Source organism: Saccostrea echinata, unplaced genomic scaffold (genome assembly GCF_033153115.1).
Source record: "Saccostrea echinata isolate AGI-Se365-2 ecotype Australia unplaced genomic scaffold, CSIRO_AGI_Sech_v1 ptg000045l, whole genome shotgun sequence".
Classification (NCBI taxonomy): Eukaryota; Metazoa; Mollusca; class Bivalvia; order Ostreida; family Ostreidae; genus Saccostrea; species Saccostrea echinata.
In genome coordinates, this window is record NW_026889794.1 from 4,529,091 (window position 1) to 4,552,750 (window position 23,660).

Consider the following 23,660-nt stretch of genomic DNA (forward strand, 5'->3'; position numbering starts at 1 on the left):
CATGTTATCATGAACTTAGGTATTCTGTTGCTAGATTATTTTTACTGCAATCTGTGATTTCTATAATTTTAGATCGCAGAAAATGAGACTTCAGAAGCACTGAAATCTTCATTGGCATACAATGATTCAATACCACTGACTTCCATGTTAACTTGGGGGGTTGGGGGTTACTTTTGAGCTGTACAAACTAGGGTATTTGTTTCCGCAATCAAGTTTTTTTTCTAGATTTTTTTTAAATAGAATTTTTGTTGCATATAGCATGAGGTCAATTATAATATTCAAGGTTATTTGTTGTTACACTTCATAGTCTCACATGTAATAAAAAGACCACAATATTTTCATTACACATCATATTCCTTAATATAGAAATAAGTAATTTTTTAGAACAGAGAATTATTTTTTTTCTAAGTTGAAAAAAAGAAATCTTTAAAAAAGTACAATGAAATAATAAGCTATTTATCTCTTTAAAAACTTTACCATAAATCATACAAAGTATTATAGAGACAAATTGTAAAAGTCACAAATATCATAACAAATGTCCACCACTGTTTCATTGTTTTCTGACCTGAAAATACAGACAAACAACAATCAAAGTAATTAAAAAAAGGACTTGTAACGACTTGTAAAGACGAATGTGTGCCATTATTTTAACCAATCAATTACTACTATTAAGTTTTTTTCACAAATTAAAAAAGACTCAAAAGGAAAAAGTATAACACTGCTGATTCTAGAATTGTTTTCGATCATCACAAATTAAGCAATATATGCACGCACCAAAGACTTGGAAAAGCGCTTCAGACGTCCACTAGGTTCAGGAATAACATGATTGTTTGAAATTCTTTATTGAATTTATAATTGGCAGTAACGAATTGATGTCCCTCGAAACACTCAACAGAAAACTATGCACTTTTCAAAGGACTCTATTTTTAAAATTTAAATATCCATGAAAACAACAATTATTTCACACATATTTACACTCTATTCAGAGCGTGAGTTAATCTATGAAATATAAATAAAAAAGCTTATATATAATATTTATTCACACAAAGTAGATATCTCTTGTGCATGTCCCTGTGTACAGTTTTGTTCGTAAAACGTAACATTTCAGTAATACACACGAAATCAATGTTCTAGTATTTATAAGTTTCTTTTTATCATGAGATATTTCTTTTCTGTCTGTTTCTTAAGATCAAATGAAAAAAGGAGGTATATGTATTCGCAACAAATCAATAGAAAGATGAAATAAAAACATCTTATCGTTGTTAGTGTCTCTAAATATACCTAAATAATTGTTAGAGTAAAAACGCTTTCCAAATAACAATTTAATAAAGTGATAAGTTTTAAAATTACCACATTTCGTCTACCATATGCCCATAAATTACTATTATTAATCATTAATTATGTTTAATGATATACATACCATTGTTGCATTTTACGCCTTTCATCAATGGTTTAATGATGGCTTGTAGATACGAATGAACAAATGGCACTGCTTTGTCATCACAAAGTTCTTTTGTTTTATCATCTATACAGGTCGTCATTTTTGCTGCTACTCTGTGAATTCATTCAATATCAATTTAAAACTTTTAAAAATGGTATTAATCCTTTTATTCAGAGATTTACAAGATTTTGCTATGCAAACAATTTTTAACGATGAATTTATCTGCAAGATTTTATGGTATTTTGGAGCAGCTTAAGTTTAAAGTCTTAGTCGTAAGTTCTTTAAATGGATCACTTAGATTGACGTCTCAAAATAAAACACTTGATTATTTCCTACAGTGATACAGTAGGCCTAACTTTACTTCCACTCAGATTTTTATGTTCTTAGGTAAAAAAAAATTACCTGCATTTTTCACTAGAAGTATCAGAACCCCTTTTGGTGTCTTGCTTTTCGATTAGTTGTTGGACGAGTTTCAAGCAAGACATTATGCTTGTTTGATTCACCACAAATTTGGTCATCACACATTGGAAATTTTCAATAAATCCTATTCAAGAGGGAAAAGAGGAAAAAAAAATAATATCACACAAATACCTTTTGGTTCCATCTTTTACTCATTTTTGCATTTTAAACCTATCTTCCAACTCGAGAAAAAGAAAGTCGAAACATTTTTTTCAGGCTATTTGGACATGTTTCATAAGAGGATCGTTACCGATATATATTAGAATGAAATTATCTATGTCCAAATAGCTGGATCTCACTTCCATTCTCGATGACCATGTAGTGCAGCGAGAATTCCATTCCATCGAAAGCAAATTTTAATAACTTGCCTAGATGGCCGAGGGGTGTAGCGCGTCGTTCTTGCACTGCTACGAGGCAGGTTCTACAGGTCAAGAGTTAAGTTACGGGTTTTGGCGGGAGTGAGTATCCTTGTACAGTGGGCCAAATGGTGTTTCCGCTGCTTCTCGCAGTTTATTAAAATAAAGCAGTTTTAAGCTTTTAAAGAAGTAATTTTCATGGAGTTGTCAAATTAATCAATTTTAAGGTAACAGAAGTAAAAAAAAAATATTTTCATTTTTCAAGACATGACCTTGTTAACGATTTTGTAACTCATAAATGGATTTTACGTCATTTTAAGCTCACCTGAGCCGAGGGTTCAAGTGAGCTTTTCTGATCAAAATTTGCCCGTTATCTATCGTCGTTGTCGTCGTCGTTGTCGTAGTAAACGTTTCACATTTTCATCTTTCTTCTTCGCAAGAACCACTGGGCCAATTTTCAGTCAAACTTGCCCCAAATTATCCTTGGGTAAAGACAATTAAAATTTGTTCAAATGAAGGGCCACACCTTCTTCCAAAGGGAGATAAAATGATTTCGTGAAAAATTAATGGAATAATTTAAAAATCTTCTTCTTAAGAACAACTGTACTTGTACATATGAAACTTATGTGAAATCATTGTGAGGTAGTGTAGATTCAAAATTTTCATATCATGACCCCCGGGGGTAGGGTGGGGCCACAAAAGGTGATCAAAGTTTTACATAGGAATACATCAGAAAGGGTGGGACAACAATGGATGATCAAAGTTTTAGAGAGGAAAACATAGGGAAAATCTTTAAAAACCTTCTTCTCAAGAACAGCACGCCATGATTGGTCATATTTATATTGAAGCATCCTCAGGTAGTGTAGATTCAAATTTGTTCAAAACATGACCCCCGGGGATAGGATGGGGCCACAATGGGCGATCAAAGTTTTACATAGGAATACACAGGAAAAATCTTTAAAAATCTTCTCAAAAACAACGCCATGATTGGTCATACTTATAAGGAAGCATCATCAAGTAGTTTAGAGTCAGGTTTGTTCAAATCATTACCCCTGGGGATAGGGTGGGGCCACAATGGGTGATCAAAGTTTTACATAAGAATACAGGAAAAAATCTTTAAAATTCTTTACAAGAACAGCAAAGCTTTGATTGGTCATAATAATATTATTGCATCCTCAGGTAATGTTGATTTAAATTTCTTCAAATCATTACCCTCCAGGAGAATAGAGGGACCATAACAGGGTATCATAGTTATACAACGAATATAAAGAATATTTCGATAAAATTTTCATCTTAAGAACAGTAAAGCCATTATGTGTCATATTTATTCATAGGCATCCTTAGGAAATGTAGATTCAAGTTTGTTCATATCATAACCCCACCCCACTCCTCCGAACTACTTTTATATTTAAACTTTTCAATACTGAAATGATTTCTGCTTTTATCTACCAACGTGTGAGCGATGTTGCCCCTGGGCCTCTTGTTTGTGTTAGTGACGTTATGAGGAACTGAAGTTTTTAATAAGGGCCACAAAAAGTGCAAAAAAAAGAGAAGAGTACAAGTAATATGCTCTTGTGAAACATGGAGATTTGAAAATGTCACGATTATTTTTGGTTATCTTCTGCAAAAATTCCTAGTGCCTGTAAAGTGTTGTAGCATTCCATAAAAATAGGAAAATTCCGTATATATTGACAGTTTGAGATCCCCCTCTCCCTCTGGAAAGCAGACTGTATAAATTTGTACTTTTAATATATAAAGTTCGGTATAGTATTACTGATCACATACTGTAATTTGAACAAGAAAACTACTGTAATATTTTTGTAATTTGCTTTGAGGTCAAAAAAACATTTCCCCATATAATCCCATGGTAAGTGCAACTGTATTTTGAGATGGTCCCTTAAGATAGAAAAATATGCAGACAGTATATTTATGTTCCCCAAACGAAGTTTGGGAACATATTGTTTTTACTCTGTTTCTTATTATTATTATTATTATTATTTTTCTTCCTGGGTACTTTTTTGTCCGTGAGTGATCTCCGAAACTACACATCCGATTGAGGTGAAACCTTTTTAGGGTTAATAGGTATGTTATGTAGATTTGCGGAACGAAGGTCATTTTTCGCGCACGCGCATGCACGTGCGTGCGCGTGCAATGCGTAAAATGACCAATATACTTGATATAGCTGTAGCTTTTATATTTTTTGACGAAATGCTTTGATACTCAGAATATAAGGATATATTAATAGTGTAGACAAGATGACATGGTCAGAATGCGCATGCATGCACGTGCGCGCATGCGCATTGATTGAAATAACCAATACAATTGATATAGATTTAACTTGTACATTTTTTGATGAATTGCATTGAAACTCAGAATATAAATATATATTAGAAGTGTACACAAGAAGACTTGATCAGCGCACACATGCATGCACATGCGTGCACGTGCGCGCGCGTGCAATGAGTAAAATGACAGATGTACTTGATATAGCTATAACTTTCATATCTTTTGATGAAATGCGTTGATACTCAGGATATCAGGAGATATTAAAAGTATAGACAAGATGACATGGTCAGAATGCATATGCATGCACGTGTGCGCATGCGCAATGATTGAAATAACCAATACAAATGATAAAGAATTAACTTGTACATTTTTTATGAATTGCTTTGAAACTCAGAATATAAATATATATTTGAAGTGTTCACAAGATGACATGATCAGCGCACACATGCATGCACTTGCAAGCACGTGCGCGCGCATGCAATGAGTAGAATGACCAATATACTTAATATAGCCAAAACTTTTACATCTTTTGATGAAATACTTTAATACTCAGAATATAAGGATATATTAATAGTGTAGACAAGATGACATGGTCAGCATGCACATGCATGCACGTGCGCGCGTGTGCAATTATTGAAATAACCAATACAATTGATATAGACTTAACTTGCACATTTTTTGTTGAATTGCATTGAAACTCAGAATATAAATATATATTATAAATGTAGACAAGACGACATTGTCAACATGCACATGCGCGTGCATGCAATGCTAAAATGACTAATATACTTGATATAGCTGTAACTTTTATACTTTTTGATGAAATGCTTTGATACTCAAAATATGTAGATATATTAATAGTGTTGACAAGATGACACGGTCATCATGGGCATGCATGCACGTGCGCGCGCTTGCAATGCGTAAAATGACAGATATACTTAATATAGCCGATTTTTTTTTGTATCTTTTGATGAAATTTGAATATAAAGATGTATTAAAAGTGTAGACAAGTTGACATGGTCATTTTGAACATGCATGCCCGTGCCCGTGCGGGCGCGTGTAATGCGTGATAAAACCAATATACTTGATTGTTTTATTTAATGAAGCTTACAGGGAATAAGACACCAAAAGGAAGTTGGGGAGCGTTTGGGGAACATCTGTAACGGTCCCCGTTACAATTAATACTAGTTTACTGAAACTTTGCATGTACACTGAAATCAGTGTATGCTACACTTGCTATAAAGTAAAGAGTTTCTTTATTTTAGTTTTTACACAATAAAACCACAGTCGGCTCCCTTAAGTGAATTTTATTATGCTTTCTATATTATATTTCTTCACTAAGGGCAGCTATGCTAGTTTGAGTTATTATGTATTAAATGTGCCTCAATTAACAGTATTGAATATCTTTGAAAAAAATTGTAATATATGTTCTTTAAGGTCTATAATTTTCTTCTATAATCATATAAGTTGAAACCCCTCTTACCTTCCTTTCCCTCAGAACATAAGAAGCTAGCAGCATTTAGAGATGTTTCTACAGAAAGTGTGCTTGGTGATTTACATGCGGTCCCGTATTCCTGCACACAGTTGCCTAACTGTTTTTGAATGCTGTGCCATTCAAGAAAATATATAAAATTAGAAATTCAGTACAATTTTCAACATCAATTGTTTACAATTTCAGATATTAAAAATTGATGTCAAACGGTATAACGTGAAAGAATATCGTATCTAGGTGGTAGTGAGAGCACACCATATACATGTACATTTAATGATGAAACGTTCAAGGGAATTTGATGATGATTTCAAATAAGTTAATTTTAAGAAACATAACATAATTTCAAACATGTATATTGATGAACTGAAATGAAAATATCACACTTGCCTACAAAATGTATGTACTGTTTTTTTAGTATCCAACGTCTTAATATCTGGTGATTTAAACATTTTTACGATTTCTTGTATAGAGAATTGGTTCATGCAATTCCGAATCCCAGTATTGTCACAATCTTGAGCAACTGTCCCTAAAAAAAACGAAATTAACTACACAAACAAGCAATTAATCACAAAGTGTGTGCATATAGCATGCTTAACAAACATCAAAAAATGGTTGTTAACTATAGGTGTCTTTGAAGAGTAAATATTTCCAACTTACAAGCAATAGTACTATGAATAATTATTTTACTTACTTGACACAATGGCAAGCGATACAAGAAGGACAAATACCAAGCTTACAGATTTCATGATTATAATCCAATAGGTATATTTAGCTTCAGTATATGTTCATGTTTATTTCACAATGGAAAAACCATATTTAAGTACGTTTCAAAAAAAAGTGGGTCCCATCAGCCATGTACTTCAAAACACTTGACTTTGCAGCTAGTGCAATTAAATTCAAAAATAACTGCTTAATTTAGTATCCCAGTTTATAATATCTTGAAGAACACATTGCTGAAATGAATGCAAAGGGTGTCCTTGATAATATTACTTACAGCTTTCTGCACAAAGCAGACAACACGAGGGCGGAGAGATAATACATACTCCATAGAATATACAAGTTTGCGAGTCATTATAAATCTGGGTTCAAATCAAGCCGCTTTTTACGCGGAAGGGGGGGGGGGGTATTTCAATGTTCTCATTAGGATCATGGGACATGTATCTGTATTCAACTTTTCAGCAAGCTCACTGAAAAACGAATGAGTATATTTCTTGCATGTTGTGACTTTGGTGAGGGCCCTCTCGTCAACAATTATTATTCATCATCAGACAATTTGTCCGATGTGAGATGAGATACATGCTCATGAGCTAAGAGAACTATAGTTTTATGTTCTCTTTGTTAACTGGCTTTGTCATTTGTAAGCCTTGTGCAATTTCCGCTGTAATGTAGTGTTCGGAAGGACGTGTCATTCTGTTGTGAATGCACTTATTACTTTAGAACCAGCGCACGTGGAAAGTCATTTGATTCAGATCTCCATCCGTACATAACAAAACAGAGTGATTGGAACTTAGTTAACGTGTGATAAATATCTACCTGTTTAATTAATACCAATAAAAATATAATCCAGGAACACTCATTTGATAAATATGAACTGATTAATGCAGTCACCCAGTCACAATTCCAGATTCGTTTTGGTTTGCTACATTCTTATAAAACAGAATTTCCGTACTTTTCATGCGTGGGTGCAGGGTTTTTCATCATCCATTGATCAATTCGTTATAATGGTATGCCTGTCTTCAATGCCAGTTGTGCACATGCAAACCAGTTTAGATTTATATATAGTATAAATCCAGGATTAATAGTATGACAACACCGAAACAAAAGAATCCGTGAGATTATTAATTTCGTATTGTGCTATGCCGAATAAAATAACATTGCAATAGTCTAAATGTGAAATAACTAATGATAGAACTAAAATTTCCGTAGCTTCCTTCGTTAAATATTTGCGGATGCTTTTGATCCTTAAATAATTTAACATTGCTGTTCGACATTTCCTATTTACATGTTCTTTGAAATTAAGATTTTCATCTAAAAATGCACCCAAATATCGTATACATTCTTCGGACTTTATTTCATTTTCATTAATGTTAATCACTTTTGTAGCACATTTTTCTAGTTGTTTTTTACTGCCAAATAGAATAAATTCTGTTTTTGATGCATTCATTTTTAGTTTATTAGCGTTCATCCAGTTGTTAATAATCTTTGCACAATCCTCAAGCTCGCGAATAGCCTCAATTTCGCTGTGTTTCGACGTTGGATTAAAGCGTGTAATTGCGGTATGGTCATCTGCAAAGCCGAAAACTGATATGGAAGGAGGAATGACATCAAATATAGTTCCTGCGTACGCCAGATATAACCAGGGTCCTAAGCAGCTACCTTGTGGAACGCTGCATTGCAGCTGACGCACAGATGATGAAATGGAATTTACACATACTTGGCAGCCACGAGGTCGCAAGTATGAATCTACCCATTTTAATGCCAAGCCACAGATTCCATATTGTTTTTGAAGTACTTTTATTAATATATCGTGGTCTACAGTATCGAATGCGGCGCTGAGATCGATTGCTATAAGAGTCGTTACGTCTTGTTTCTCCATAGAGTCAAGCAGGTCATTTACGAGTCTTAAAAGCGCAGATTCACAAGAATGGAAACGTCTGTATGCCGACTGATTTTTGGGGAGTAGATTGTTTTCATTAACATGCGAATTGAGTCTACAGAGAGCGGATTTTTCGATAAGTTTTGAAAGAAATGACAGGTATTGGCCTGTGTGTAAGTCTCTCTCACTGAATAGAGAAGTTCGTTGAATTCCATGTTTGTGTACATGCTCGTCATATCAGTTATTAATAATGCGTTTGTTGGTAGGCTCCTGATGATGGCGGATTTGCAGCTAATTAATAAACTATCAAAATCATAAGCCTCGTATATATCATACCACCAAAACACTAGATTAGTGTCGAGTCAAGTGATCTGAGGTACGTGGCTGATGGGAGCCACTTTCTTTGGAAAAAATTATTACTATTTTTTACTTACCTGACACAATGGCAAGCGATACAAGAAGGACAAATGCCATGCTTACAGATTTCATGATTATAATCCAAGTATGTTTAGCTTTAGTATATAGATAATGTTTATTTCACACTGGAAAAACCATATTAGAGTACGTGTGTAAAGAGAGATATGCATGGCTGCCTCCATACGTCAGAAGGTGTGTATTAGAAGACTAAACTGTCTCATTTACAATACTCATTATGCAAATTACTTGGTCAAGGTCTTGTAAAAAAAATTCTTTAAATGATATTACTCAGTAAAAATTTCCTGAAACTAAACATTTCGAAATTGAATTGATACACCTTAGTATTCAAAAAATTTACAAGTATTGTTTTCAATTTGCATTTTACACATTCCGTGTTTTAATTATTATTTTTTTTATTTTCTTTATCTCTTACAATAAAGAAACTGATTGTTTAAGTGTGATTTTGAGGTCTCAGTCACATCTATGTAACAAAATAAATTCTTTGCAATCCATGACAATCAATGCGTTTAAATTTCTCGATAATATTTACTACGTGCTACAATACATCAAGGTTTCATCATTATTTGCTTTGAAACTTATGCATTGTGATATCATGTTATTTATCCCCGGCTCAAGACGGGTATACAGACATTTACACCCGGTTGCTATCCAATCAAATATCGTGTTACAACCTAGATAGGAAATAGATTTTATTATATTCACTTATATTATATAACACTGGACTGATAAATTTTTGATCCAAGCCAGTTAACTGATTGCAAAAAGAATTAAAATACACTTAATTACCCTTAGCATCTAAGCCTTCTCTAACAAAAAATACTATAGTGAACTATAAATCAAAGTTTCAGAGATTTTACTATAGTTAATCAAAGTTCCAAAGTTTTTACTGTAGTAAATCAAAGTTCCAAAGTTTTCACTATCGTAAATCAAAGTTCCAAAGCTTTCACAATAGTTTATCAACTTATTAAAGTATTTTTTAATATTGTTTTTATTTTGCCGTTTTTAGGGGGTGGAGGTTGTTGTATGTCTTAATTTAAATTTACGAATTAGTTAACTGAAATGCAATATTTACATTTATAAACTGAAAAAAAAAATACATGTACAATACAATACTGAAGTTGTTGGAACAGGTATTTTTGTTTTAAATGACGCAATATTTATTTTATAGTATATTATTTTCCTTTCTCCATAAAGAGAACTTGCATTACACCTGCATTAAATTAAATACACCTAAATAAATGTTGCTTATCTATCGGCGCCAGAGACAATCTTACATTAAGTTCATTTCTTGTACATTAATTTCTATTAGGGAAAGGGTCGGTTTTATACAAAGTTCTCTGATGCTTTTATGAACATCTTAAAATGTCAAAAATGGGAATCAAAGACATAATTCGACGGTTTTACGATAGTAAATCAAAGTTCCAAAGTTTTCACTATAGTAAATCAAAGTTCCAAAGTTTTTACTTTGATACTATAGTTAACTATAGTAAACTATAGTTAACTATAGTATTTTTGTTAGGGTTTGACTCCTCTTGCATTTCTATATTACACTCATACAACAGTCTCATTTAAGGTCATCATTTCGTAAAATGTATGGTCGATACATTGATCTTGTCAGCAAGTACAATCTATCATTTAGTCAAATGCTGACTGATGTTTTTCATACTAGTTGTTAATCCATTATTTACACACTGAATTGTCGACGGACTTTCCCGTTATTTCCCGATCATTAGAAGCACAAGCGGATGCGACAGGTCGGAAGGGGATGCTCACTCTTCTATGGCACCTGATCCAACCTCTGATGTTTTAGAAGGTCCGTGTTTGCTTTGCCCCTAATTTTTATTGTTTGAATGGACTTTTGAGTTTGAATACTCGTTATCTCCATATATTTCATACATTGATTTCAGTTTTACGTAAAAGTCATATAATAAATGACACAGACAACACCTGATTTTTTTAAACATTAGTTATATGGTTTTCATTAGAAAAGGCAGATTTAAAAAACCCACTGATCGGAGGATTCATACTTATTTAAGAAAGCAAAACCTGTTTTAAACAAACATATTAGTTATAAAGATTAATTAATTTAAATACATTAAATTATCTTATTTAAATTCATTTCGAGTCTCGAGAATGTATATGTATGTCCTAGCATTATTTTTCCTTTAAACTGCTGCGACAACCCATTTAGAGTCGTCCATTATTTGAAGTAGCAATAACTGGAAGAAAATTATGCAATTACAATTAAGGTGATGTAAAAGATAAAGATAAGGAACAATGATCAATCTCATTTTATTTATTTCTTTTTTCAAATTATTTTACATAACATTCCAAAGCATCTTTACTCACCAAATTACCAAAATCCCATTTTCTCTTGACTGATTATTAGTAAGTAAATTGAAGAAGATTTGGTAGCCCCATCCCAAAGGAAATTCAGCTATCTCTTTAGTATCGCATATGTCTGGAGGGGGGGGGGGGGCATCAGTCACAATGGATGGATTTGCTGCATTTGCGTCAGAGTATTAATTTTTTTTTTTTTTTTTTTTTTTTTTTTTTTTTTTTTTTTAGATATTCCTACCAAACGCACAATTCTAAGTAGGCGTTATTAACTCAAAACAATCTTTTGAGAATATTTCTTTTCAGACCTTGAAAAGCAATTTATTTTACATATTTTAGTACCAAAAACACATAGCCATTCAACAAGGTACGCAAGTTTATTTCGGTCGAAGCTTAAGGAGATTGAAAATCAATAGTAGGGCCTAATCCACCCCTTTACTAAACTACATATAAAGAATTCAGAACACACATTTTAGAGAATCTGGTATATGCAGAAAGTTTACATATAGGTTTTCATTTCTTAAAAAAAAATCAGTCCCAGTCTAGGGAAAAAATGTCCGGTTCGGAAGGGGAGATTCAGGAATTATTTTGTGCCATGTTTTGACGTGAACTTTAACTAGAATACTGTTATGACAATTTATACTTTCTTTTGGGGATATTTTCCCAGTCTTCAAATAAACCAGTCCTAAGTTGGACTTTACGGAGGCCGATGGAGTAGATTTGAAACTCAGGTGACAAGTTTATTGAGTCAGGGGTCATTATGTTGGAAAAGTAGCTAATTTAATATTAGCTCATAATTTGTTACCCTGAGTTTTTCCCCTTCAGTTTAAAATTTGTATTTTCATTTCTGACTTTCAGATGCAAAAAAAAAAAAAAAAAAAAAATAAAGAATAATGTTGACCATTAACACAAAATATAGATCCCAACCATCCAATTGATCCAACTTCTGGAATTTTCAGGGGTCCGTATGTTATATCCTCTTCACATATTTGTACATGTATTGTTTATAAATTTTGTTTAGATCGATCACTCTTCGTTATCTTCGTCTCTTTTCATTTTAACCACTGCGCAAGTGTCTCTGTTAGTGGAGATTCTGTCCCCGAGAATACTTATCGCTAGGTATATGTTCTACTATGGATTTTGAAAAGACAAACGGTTCTACACTGGTGACACAGAGCACAGTATTTAAAAAGCTGTCGAACTGCAGAACCTATAAGGGGCACAGGTTCTGACAGAATAATTGGTGCCCTAGGCCTCGAATTCTCCTTCGAGACATTCACAATTTATCTTAAATACAATCAACAGATAAACAGATTTGGTATAAAAACAAACCAAACCTTTGCTAAAATTGAAGATTGCAAGGTTTTAATCAGATCTATTTCTGGCAATTCATTTTTAAACCCCATGTGTTCAATCTACAAATGTTCTATTAAAAATTGCAAAACCTGTGACATTTTGATAAATAATTCTTTTATAGCAACCTTACTGGAAAAAGTTTTATACTAAAATTGGTAAAAAAATTGATCTGTAAAACTTCAATAATGTCTATGGAATTGAATGTACTCTTTGCAAACAGGTTTATATTGGAGAAAAAAGGTTTTCTCAATAAGAGAATGTCTTGGCATAAGATTAAACTAAATAACAGGGGCCATCAACATCTTTATAAACATTTATTTTTGCCTAACACCTCTATTCTTTCAATGAGGGTAAACTTTAGAATTTTGGAAAAAAAATATATCATTCAATTAATAAATCAGAATAGATGCTGCAAACGTTAGTAACATTCTCAGCCATAGAAAAGCTTACTATTGCATTCCACTATATTTGAAGTTGAAGTCTATACCCTTCATTTCCTATATATATTCCAAAACTGTTGCTTCCAACCTTTTTAATTATAAACAAACCTTGAGGTGCCTCTTATATAAACAAAATCTTCTTAAACGTTCTTTCTCTTTCTATCTACTACAGCCCCGCTGGGCAAATCGTTGCTGATGATGTCAGTATAATTGAAAATGAAGACCTAAAATCAATCATCTTAAACGGTCCTAATTGCGATCATTCATTTGGCGACAGAACTTCATTTCTATTCTGAATTCTGTCAAAGATTATGCCAGACTTTCGGCCAAATTTGAAAAGAAAAATCTGAACACTTTATCAGAATGGATTAAGTGTTTTAGAAATATATAAAGAAAAAAGAATCGTATAAGAAATTTAAAAGGCAAAATGGAAACAATCTATCCTTCCATTTTCACTAAATCGGAGGTGGTAAAAGAATCACTAGTTTGTCTTCTGCAGTTGAAGTTCCTCCTAAGAAAAAATGTGCAATTTATTTCACGACTTATATTTACTTGAGATCATTATCTTCACAACTATTTTTACAGAACAATCCAAGCAAATAATGTTGGACTTTTTAATGTTAAATCTACTGTAATGAAATATCAGTTGTAAATGCCCATACGAAAGTTTGGATAAGTATGAAAAAGCAATTGTTTCCCAGAGTAGGAGAGGTTATGGTACTTGAACTTTCACCATGCTGGTCCATATAAACATTGCTGAGATATTTTCTTGGAGAATAACCTGCAATTAATAACATTAATGTTTTCTGATATTTCAACTGTTACTCATTTAGAAACAAAGGTAAAAATTGATTGATATGCAATATTTAGATCATAAGTTTTATATTACCCTGAAATCTAAATTTTAAGATATTCTTTATCCGGAAAGTTTGATTTTAATAACTGTTGATGATGAGATATTTTCACCTCTAAATTCTATCTTGCTTACACAATATCTTTTTGATATGAAGTTCAATGATGAACTTGTCAGTTTAACACTTAACAGAATTTTAAAAACATAGATGTTTTGAATACGAGAAATTCAAGTATGTGCATCAAATTTAAAATTTCGAAAAATCGCAAATATTTCAAATGTTGAAACTAAATGTTTGAAATAAATTTATTTTATGATAAAGATTGTGAAAATTTAGATTTAAAAATGTTTCGGATGAAGCTACAAAATTTAACAAAATTTTATCCATGTTTCGAAGCTAAAGTAATTGGAATTTGAGTTTAGATTTTAGACTTAGATTAAAGTTTTTAAATGTGGGATTTTGAACAAAAAATTAAAAATTCCAAAAGTCTAAAACAGAAGTTAAAGCAAGTATAACAGAAACCGTGGACCTACCATTTTCACATGTAATATTTGACATCAATGGTCGGATTTTTGCTTCAAAGTAAGCATTCGTGAATGCTCCTGCTTCCTCACCACACAATGTCCTGCTTTTCTCTTGAAAACAACTAAATGTCTCATTTGCTGCTCTAAAAAATTAATATTAAAAATATATAAAAATACTGAACATTTGAGAGCATAACTTACATGAATGTTTCACACTTATATATTCCTTCATGTAATGCATAAAATTATGCTTAGAATGCAATTTACAAATTAAGTACATGTATTACTTAAGTTTTTTTTTAAATGCTTGTTTTTTTTAAGAGGGGAAAGAACCATGTTAAATTGCATCTATTTTCAACGTACGAAAATATACCTGCATAGATTTTCAGAAACTTTGCTTGAAATGCCAGAACCACTTGCATCTGCCTCAATTATGTTTCTCGTTAGTTTTGCCATGTAAGTTTTTGTACAGAAATCAAGACCTTTGTTAAGGAGAAGGTCGTACATCACACACTGAAAGTTCTTTACGAAGCCTGTAAAAGACAAGTTAATCATTTTATTATTGTTCCATTAAAATGTACAGTTTCATTCAATTACTTTTTATTTTAAATTTCGGAAGCATAATTCAAACTCTTAAGGTACTTTTACACTTAAACATATACCTTGTCTTCCTACAGAACACAGGAAGTTTTCAGCAGAAAGCATGATATCTATGTCAAGAGAGATGCTGTTTGTAAAATGACATGTGGTCTTGATGTCTTCCAAGCAATGGCTGGGCTTCCTTATGATACTGTTCAATACAGAAAAAAAAGGCTTATTAACCACAGCACTTACTTGAGGAACATTTTTCTCTTTTACCCTTTCATAAGTTACCGAGCCAAGAATTTCCTTGACTACTCAAAAATCATATTCATTAATAATGGCAAATTCTTTCTAAGTCGATTTGAATACTCAAGAGCAACTTACAGCAAGCACAATTGTGGAATCAATTTGGGAATTTTTCCGGTAATAACTAATTATTTACAAGCTCTTGGGGGTATAATGTCATATTTCAGTATTCATTGAGGTTGTAAGACCTTGTGCAAGAGACATCCACGAAAACCACTCAAATATTGTACATCTAAGAAAAAATGATTTCATAATTTCTCCTCTTAGTATTAAATCAGCTTTAGTAGTATGCATTATCTCTATAGAATATTATGGAACGTACATAGAATCAACAACTTTTATCAAAATCTTCAAGAAAAATTGATCCAAATTCACATTAGTTTCATAACATTAAACAATAAAGACGAAAAACTTTCTTAAAGCATTCGCTTAAAGACGGCTTAAAGGTGGTTTAAAGAGGGACTAAAGAAATTGATTTCTATACTCCACCATTAAGGATGAGATTTACTCAAATGATAAAAAATTCCACTGATAACAACGAAAATCCAATTATTGTTCATTGTAGACCTAGACTGTAGTGTTTTTATTCACTTTCAAATAATTAGATATTTCTCTTCAAATAATAAAACCGTTCACGGTAGCTCAGTCGGTAGAGCGCTCGCTCCGTGATCGGGAGGTCGTGAGTTCGAATCTCGGCCGCGACAGACCTAAGTCGATAAATTAATAGGTAGCAACTGTTCCTTCGCCATGCGCTCGGCACTTTGGAGTGAAAAGTTGCGGGTCTTTCGGATGAGACCTTAAAAACCAAGGCCCCGTGTCACGGCAGGCGTTGGCACGATAAAGATCTCTCACTGCTCAATGGCCCTGAGTGCCGAGTAAAGGTCAAAATTTGAAGCCCTTCACCGGTATATGGTGACGTCTCTATATGAGTGAAAAATTCTCGAATGGGACGTAAAACAACATACAATCAATCAATCAATCAAATAATAAAATTTCAAATTTTCAAATGGATACTGAGTCGTAACATGAATATTTTGTCTATTTAGAACAATCTTTTGATCTAACGTATAGTACTTTATAGCATTGCATTTCTGCCAACTAAAACCCTGCGTAAACGTCATCCTTAAGCAACCTTTAAGCTGCAGCTAATAAGTGCTACATGTAAATGTCCAAACTGTTTTAAGCCACCATTAAGTAACCTTTAAGCTCTAGCATATAGGTGCTTAATGTCCCAACTTCTTTAAGCCATTTTTAAGTAATTTTTAAGCCACTTTTAAGTAATCTTTAAGCCAACTTTACGCAACTCTTTAACCAGTCTTTAAACTACAGTGTATTAAGTTAAAATTATCTTTAAGTATCATTTACGCTAGTAAAATCTTACTCAATTCATAATGCTGACTATCTAATTTTAATTCTAAGTTCTGTCAATGCGTATAAACATAAACACTTAGAACTGCTCCTGCAAGTAATCTTAAAAATTTCGCTACCAAAAAATCTTTGTTTAAATACTTGTTTTAAATTATTTTTATCCTAAACACATACCTTATAATTCAACGAAAAGAAAAAAAAAAACACGTTATAATTTTCTTTCGTGTGTGGAGAGTCATGTTCCGCTGCTGAATTCATAAGAAGTATTATACGATAGAGTTCTTTTGTTCTTAAATTAAAAGAAGATTTTGAATATTCCGTAAATCGAATAAATCGAACTTAGATATTAAATTACACGCACTTTGTTTTGATATAAACGCATATTGTTATCATTTTTTTTTAATTAAAGACGACCTTTAATCCATCATTAAGGACCTTTAAGCCGTCTCTAAATTATTTGAAATTAAAAGCGTATTACGTTCCTTATGGCCACAATTTATAAATTCTGTGTTTTTACTGTGGATAAATCGCGGTAATTAACCAATTATTGACTCAAATGAAAACCCCTGGATTAAAAATCTAAGTTAATTAGATAGCTATCACGTGACCCTGTGACGTCAAAGGCGACAATGGCTGATCAGCTCTTCATTAATCTTACTAAAATATACGCGATACAACCTGAATTTTCTGCGTTGTGAATGACCAAATCACTTATTTTGTCGATATAAAATTGAATATTCAACCTTATATGTTAGAATTGTAAGCAAGAAAAAATCTGAAAAATCTAACATTGTAAAAATAGCAGCGACGATAGCGAGGGAGACGCAGCGAAGACGAAGAAACTCGCCATAACAATGCAATTTGATTTGTCATCTTATCACATGTATTATTTGATTCACAAATTAAACATTATATAACTTTGTTATTCTTCGTTTTGTATATAATATTAATTTATGCAAGTCTTCATATGTTTTTTAAAGGATGGCGATCTTGAAAAATAATTTCCCGATCACGAAACATTGCCGTAATTAGAGCTACAGCTAGGTTCTAAATGTTTTGAATAAAAAACGAAAATATCTTAAAAGCCTTATACCTTAGAACTAATTAATGTTTCTATGATAATTGAAAATCATATAAGGAATTAATTTTTTCAGCATTTTTCGTAATTTAGCTGCATTTGTCATTGATAACTCCGTTAATAGTGTGCATATTCTCATCTCTCTATCACCGAATTGTCGCCTATGACGTCAGAGCAGTATTTCGCCGAAATCCGACTGAAATATGCATATTGCCGTATTTGAATTTCAACTCTTAATATCTCTTAAAATATGCTTTCAACAACGATTATTGTATTCAGCATTTTGATGAATAAGGTTATAGATAATATTTTTCATAAAATTACGATTTTTGAAAGATCATGCGATAAGTCCTTTAAAGGAAGTTTTTCTTGTGCAAATGCTGCAGCTGTTCTGAGTATTCTCTTAATATTCAAAATATTTCCTTTCTGTAGCTTTGCTAGCATGAATACTAAAGGCCGTAAGTACATACAGCAATGTAACTAGTAACTAATACGCTTGTTTTTATGCGACAAGCATCAAGAAGATGTTTAGTTACAATGAGAACAAATCAACATGATTCATGAAACAGTTTAACTCCATGTTATATACACAGAGACATTTCATTGGTCAGAAAGTTTCATTCTTGAGTTCAAGTTTTCTCAGGATGCCCATACTTTAAATTTATTTCATATTCAAAACTATTTGAAAGTTTTATCCCTTTATCAGAGACTTAAAAATATGTAATAAATAAGGTTTTTACCTGCAATATTCATCAACAGTCTCTTGAGCATTTAAAATCTTTGAATTGTTCATTAATCTTATTTCCTTTATGAAATCTGGTAGAGATGACTGTATTAGGCAGTTAGAAAATCCGTCTTTGTTACATCCATGCACATGTAGTAGCGTCTCTAAAATGAAAATATCCTTGTTCTTTCTGAATACTTAAGTCAATGAGATTACTTCTTGATTAATTTTAAAAGTATCTTAAACTTCAGAATGAATAACATGTCAAATGAAGTGTTCACATTACATGAATATGCTGAATATTGATTGTGTTTCTTTTATTTTGTAAAGAAGTTCACTCTCCTGATACACAGAACAGTGATGTAATTTAAGCAAAAGTTACCACTGCTCAACTTTTGAATTGAAGAAGATAACATCAAATGTGTAATGATATTTCAGACTAATTTGAAATAACTATCATTCTGCATGGTTCTTCAAGGGTCGTCGTTTAACTTGGCGACCCCGTGCCAGTTAAATTCCTTAGTTTCACAGTTAAAAAATTAGCGCCATAGTTCCGCTAAGTAAAAAATTAGCGGCTCAGTAAGATCGTCGTCTATCATGAAGATTAAATTTTATGTATAAATTTATAAACTCAAACATGAACTGAACCTCCATATTATGTACTGTTTTTTAATGCTTAACCGTTATTTAGTCCCATTAGAGACAATGTTGGGCTTGCACATTCAATTATCTGCTAGGCCTCGCTGGACTTTACGCATGAATGAAAAGAGACAACCTTTTTCACACTCCCCGGTAATTGCAAATGATTTTTAATGCTAATTTTAAAACTACTTAGCTTTACTAAAGATAACCACGTCTCTAAAATTGCATTGGCACTGTAAGTCAAACATCGTACGTGTATCGTAATCATGTATTGCTGTAAAGTTGAAAAATGAACGATAATCCATCAAAGCAGCATTTTATGACTTCAAACAGCTAATTTAAATTTGCATTGATACTGTAGTCAACCGAAACCAATATTGCAAATATATCTGGCTGATGAAAGCTTGATTGTGCTAGAAATTCCTCTGTCCTGACACTGTAAGTGTATAATTTACATTTTGTAAAAAAAAAAAATATCTTTTGAAAAAATCAGATTAAACACTTAAAACTTGTTATTACTGGTACTAATATTTTCAGATTTTTATAAGCTTATTATTTTTTGTTTTTTTAAGTACGTTGTGTTGTGTTGGCTGGGGGCGGGGTGTCAAAGAAAACTTGTATAACGGAAACGTTCTTGTTTCTCTTTTACACTATGTTAAATTTGATATCCATTAATTGATTTTAATTATCGTTTGATTTAAATCCCAATTTGCCAAATATTTAATACAACTTGTGTATTACAATAGTGATTCAGAAAAGTTGTGTTTTTCAATTTATTCATTGTAACTTCCCGAATTCAGTCGCTAAAAGACCGCGAATATTAGCATTTCGCATACGTCTTGCGCCACAGTTAAATTTGAAATGTTGAGAATTCGAACCCTGATTCTGAAGTTTGACATCACTCGTTATAAGGGATTTCAATTCAATATACATAATTTTGTCTTTCTCTATTAGAAGATTTAGTGAATTATTTATTTTTTAGCGAAATTATGTATTCGCGATTGATTTTTGTACATGTAAGTAAAAAAAGGTAACAAAAAACAAATTCATGAATGAGATTTGGATTTTTTTTTCAATGGTGAGAAAATATGAATCCCTCTTAAATGAGTAGACATAAAATATCTAAAAACACATATGACGTTCTTTTGTCTTTTTTTCAAGCCACAGATAGCTTAATTTAAAAATATACATACTATTTTCACACGATATGTCCTTCATCAATGGCTGAATCGCAGCTTCCGTTTTTGTTCGCATAACCTTGCTTGCTTCGTCACTGCATACTCTTTTTCCTTCTTCTTCCATACAAGTTACAATTTTATTTGCTGCTCTAAACGGTTATATATAGTTTTATAGTTTTAAATTTGATATAACTTTAAAAAAATGTATACACTAACACGTTTGAGAGAAAAATATTACCTATTAAAGATTTTGATCATTAGTAATCAATAATTGATTGTTCATATTCCCATTGAAGGTCATGATACTTTAGGATAATATTTGAATACATAACTGAAGCAAAATTGAAAGTATGTTTTCATAATCATTACAACTTTTACAAAAGCTGTGTAAGACTTCTTATTTTTCTATCATGTGATATATAATTGTACATAAAATTTACCTGCATATTTTGCCATAATTATTATTACCACTTCTTTGGGCCTCTATGAAAGAATCGAATAAATCCAACATATCTTTTTGGCAACTCTTAAAACTCGTTTCATTTTGGATATGATCGAGAATCACACATTGAAAATGATCAATGAAATCTGCAAAAGAATTTTTTAAAGCTGACCTATATTCAGATATGTAAAAGGTCAAATATATAAATCAAAGAAAGCTATAATGTTTTTGAGATTAGCGTATTAGCAGTGTTAGAAGTGACAAATCTGTATTGCAATATTTTTTCCGTACTATGTGTCAAGCACAATGTCACTATTTATGAACCATAGTACCTCGTTTTCCCTCTGAACACAGGTAGTTTATCAGAGAAAGCGCCATGTCTATTGATAAAGTGATTCTGTTTGTAGATAAACATGTTGTTTTGACGTCCTGTAGACATGATGTTAAGCCCTTTGTTATGCTTTCCAAGAAAAGAAAAAAAAAAAAAAATTAAAAATTTAATATTTGGTGCATTTAAAATTTTCATATTAAAATCACTTTAGGGTGCAAATGATTACTTTGTAATAAACATTGAATTAAAAATCATATAGGCTACATTCCCTACTATTCATTTAAAGAGTAGTAAAAGAAAACGATATGGATTTTTTTTTATATGAAGCACCTTTCCATTTAAATACATGTAGAACGATCCAGAGAACGTCATTAACTATTTGTACATGTATTAAGGATTTTGTATCAAACTAAATCAGCACATGAACTAACAGTTGGTAACTTACCTACAATATTCCTCTACAGTATCCTGAGCTTTCAGTATCCTTAAAATGTTTGGTGAGTTAATCTTGTGTGTATAATTTAGTAGTGATGGTTGCATAAAGCAATTAATGATCTCCGTATGGGTACATCCTTTAGCAAAGGTCCCTAAAACAAATGCTTCAATTATTTCTGGTAAATTCATACCCTCATCTATTAAATACAGTACCTAGGATAGAGGCAATAAATCGTGAAGAGACGTCCGATTTGTTGTGTCAGTTTTGCACGTTTTACAAATTAGGATTATTTCGCTATAAATAAATGAGTTAAAACTTGTCTCACTTACCTAGTATACTAAGAAGTGTAACTAGTAGGAGGTAGACCATTCTTACTAATTTTAATTCATGATGACATTAATTTTATTCTCAATATTTTATATCAGATGATCATTTCTTCATGGAAAATCCAAAAGGGTTTTTTACGCATGCATACTCTTTCTATGCGTCAGTTATTTGCATATTTTTTTTTCACTGGAGGCAGTAAATGCAATTAAGTTAAGAAGCTAAGTCAATTTTTAAGCATGTATTTTTTTTTTTTGTTAACAAGTATATTTAATTTGCCTTTGTAATTTGAATGCAGCTTGCTTAAGAATTGTATTTTAGGTAATTCTAAACATGGACATAGACTATAGATCTCGAATTATATAAATTTACTTGGACCCTTGTTTAAGTTTTTAGACTTCGATGAAAACTTTATATTAAGGAATACATGTAGTAACATGGAATGTTTAAAACTACGAAAAAGAATTTTTCCATGAATAAGATGTGTACACCTCGAAACATGCCACGATCTATGATCCGTTTGCAAACATGAAAAAATGATAAATTTTCAGAACTATAGTGTTCCAAGGAACACGTTTGTCACCTCCTTCGTGGCATCATTAAAGATAGCAATAAATCGAAGGGTGGTCAGTTATTTATTGCCAACTAGCATATCGATCATTATTTATAACAGCAAAGAAAAAATCCACAAATATTCAGACCGATTAAATGTAGCATTTATCATATAAAATCTGACATTCACGTAGAAATGTGATTCCCTAGCTTTCAAAGCTAGAGTGAATAATGAAATTGAAATAAAATATTACAATTTTTTTTCATTTTGAAACATATTTACAAGATTAAATTTCTTTTTGTCCGAGATTAAACTACAAATAGTAAAATAGCTTGATTTCTTCATAAAGTTATTGTTTCAACCATAGGGGTGGTTAAAAAATTGACGGAGAGAGAGAGAGAAGTTGGAGGGGCTTTGACTGAGCTTGTGAATTTGCGGAAACGTGGTACATGTAATATAAAGAATAACTGTCCATTTTTTTGGTTTTATGATGTGATCATGCAATGGTTTGCTTGAGCAATTTAAAATATTACCTCTAGGAAGATCGCAAATTGCTATATAGAACTCAGTAGGAAAGATAATGCAGAAGATAGTTCATTCTTGTTGATTTCATATTTATATTAAAGGTGCTTAGACACAGATTTGAACTTAATATTTTCTCAAATTTTCTGTATAATATCACGACTTATATATTGCAATAGCATTTCACACGAAAATATAATAAAAAAACTTATTTTATCTGGAAATTATTGGAACTACGAATTCCGGGACGCGTTTGATTAACACATCTTTGCACTTACACAAATTTTAACATTATCCTTAATATTTAAGAAAAGAAGCGATTTTGTTATGTAAAAATGAAAAATATTACATCTAAAATCCAGAAAATTCAGAGTAGAAATGTTCGAAAGCAAAACCAAATCACCAGTATTGTCAGTACGTGCTCTGTGATGTGTATAGAATTTAACAAATTAAACACATCCGTGAAACGTAAACTGTTTTTGTAAACAGGGCACGAGCTCTGTTATTATTAATGTTTACGATTCACCGGGTGTGTTCAATTGTTAAACTCTGCACACACCACTGAGCACGGACTTACAATACTGTGAGTGAGTTT

The 23,660-nt window shown here is 31.9% G+C and overlaps 2 protein-coding genes across 3 annotated transcripts; both read right to left on the minus strand.

Moving 5' to 3' along the window:
* Positions 1-440: 440 nt before the first annotated feature.
* LOC133201717 (uncharacterized) lies at positions 441-9,192 on the minus strand. Of its 2 annotated transcripts, none has more exons than XM_061337507.1 (6): positions 9,065-9,192; positions 6,422-6,560; positions 6,026-6,147; positions 1,844-1,985; positions 1,421-1,554; positions 441-565 (listed from the first exon to the last, which is right to left on the minus strand). In XM_061337507.1, exons 1-6 carry the CDS (start codon positions 9,117-9,119, stop codon positions 474-476), a joined length of 684 nt encoding a protein of 227 aa, XP_061193491.1. In that variant the 5' UTR covers positions 9,120-9,192; the 3' UTR covers positions 441-473. The 2 variants fall into 2 exon arrangements, with proteins under 2 accessions (XP_061193491.1, XP_061193492.1); XM_061337508.1 differs by lacking the exon at positions 9,065-9,192 and adding an exon at positions 6,726-6,923.
* Positions 9,193-13,715: 4,523 nt separating this feature from the next.
* On the minus strand, positions 13,716-22,039 carry LOC133201749 (uncharacterized). The gene is made up of 10 exons (XM_061337540.1): positions 21,996-22,039; positions 21,676-21,817; positions 21,232-21,359; positions 20,898-21,045; positions 20,473-20,606; positions 18,654-18,801; positions 15,242-15,369; positions 14,953-15,112; positions 14,589-14,722; positions 13,716-13,982 (listed from the first exon to the last, which is right to left on the minus strand). Exons 1-10 carry the CDS (start codon positions 22,033-22,035, stop codon positions 13,828-13,830), a joined length of 1,317 nt encoding a protein of 438 aa, XP_061193524.1. The 5' UTR covers positions 22,036-22,039; the 3' UTR covers positions 13,716-13,827.
* Positions 22,040-23,660: the final 1,621 nt, after the last annotated feature.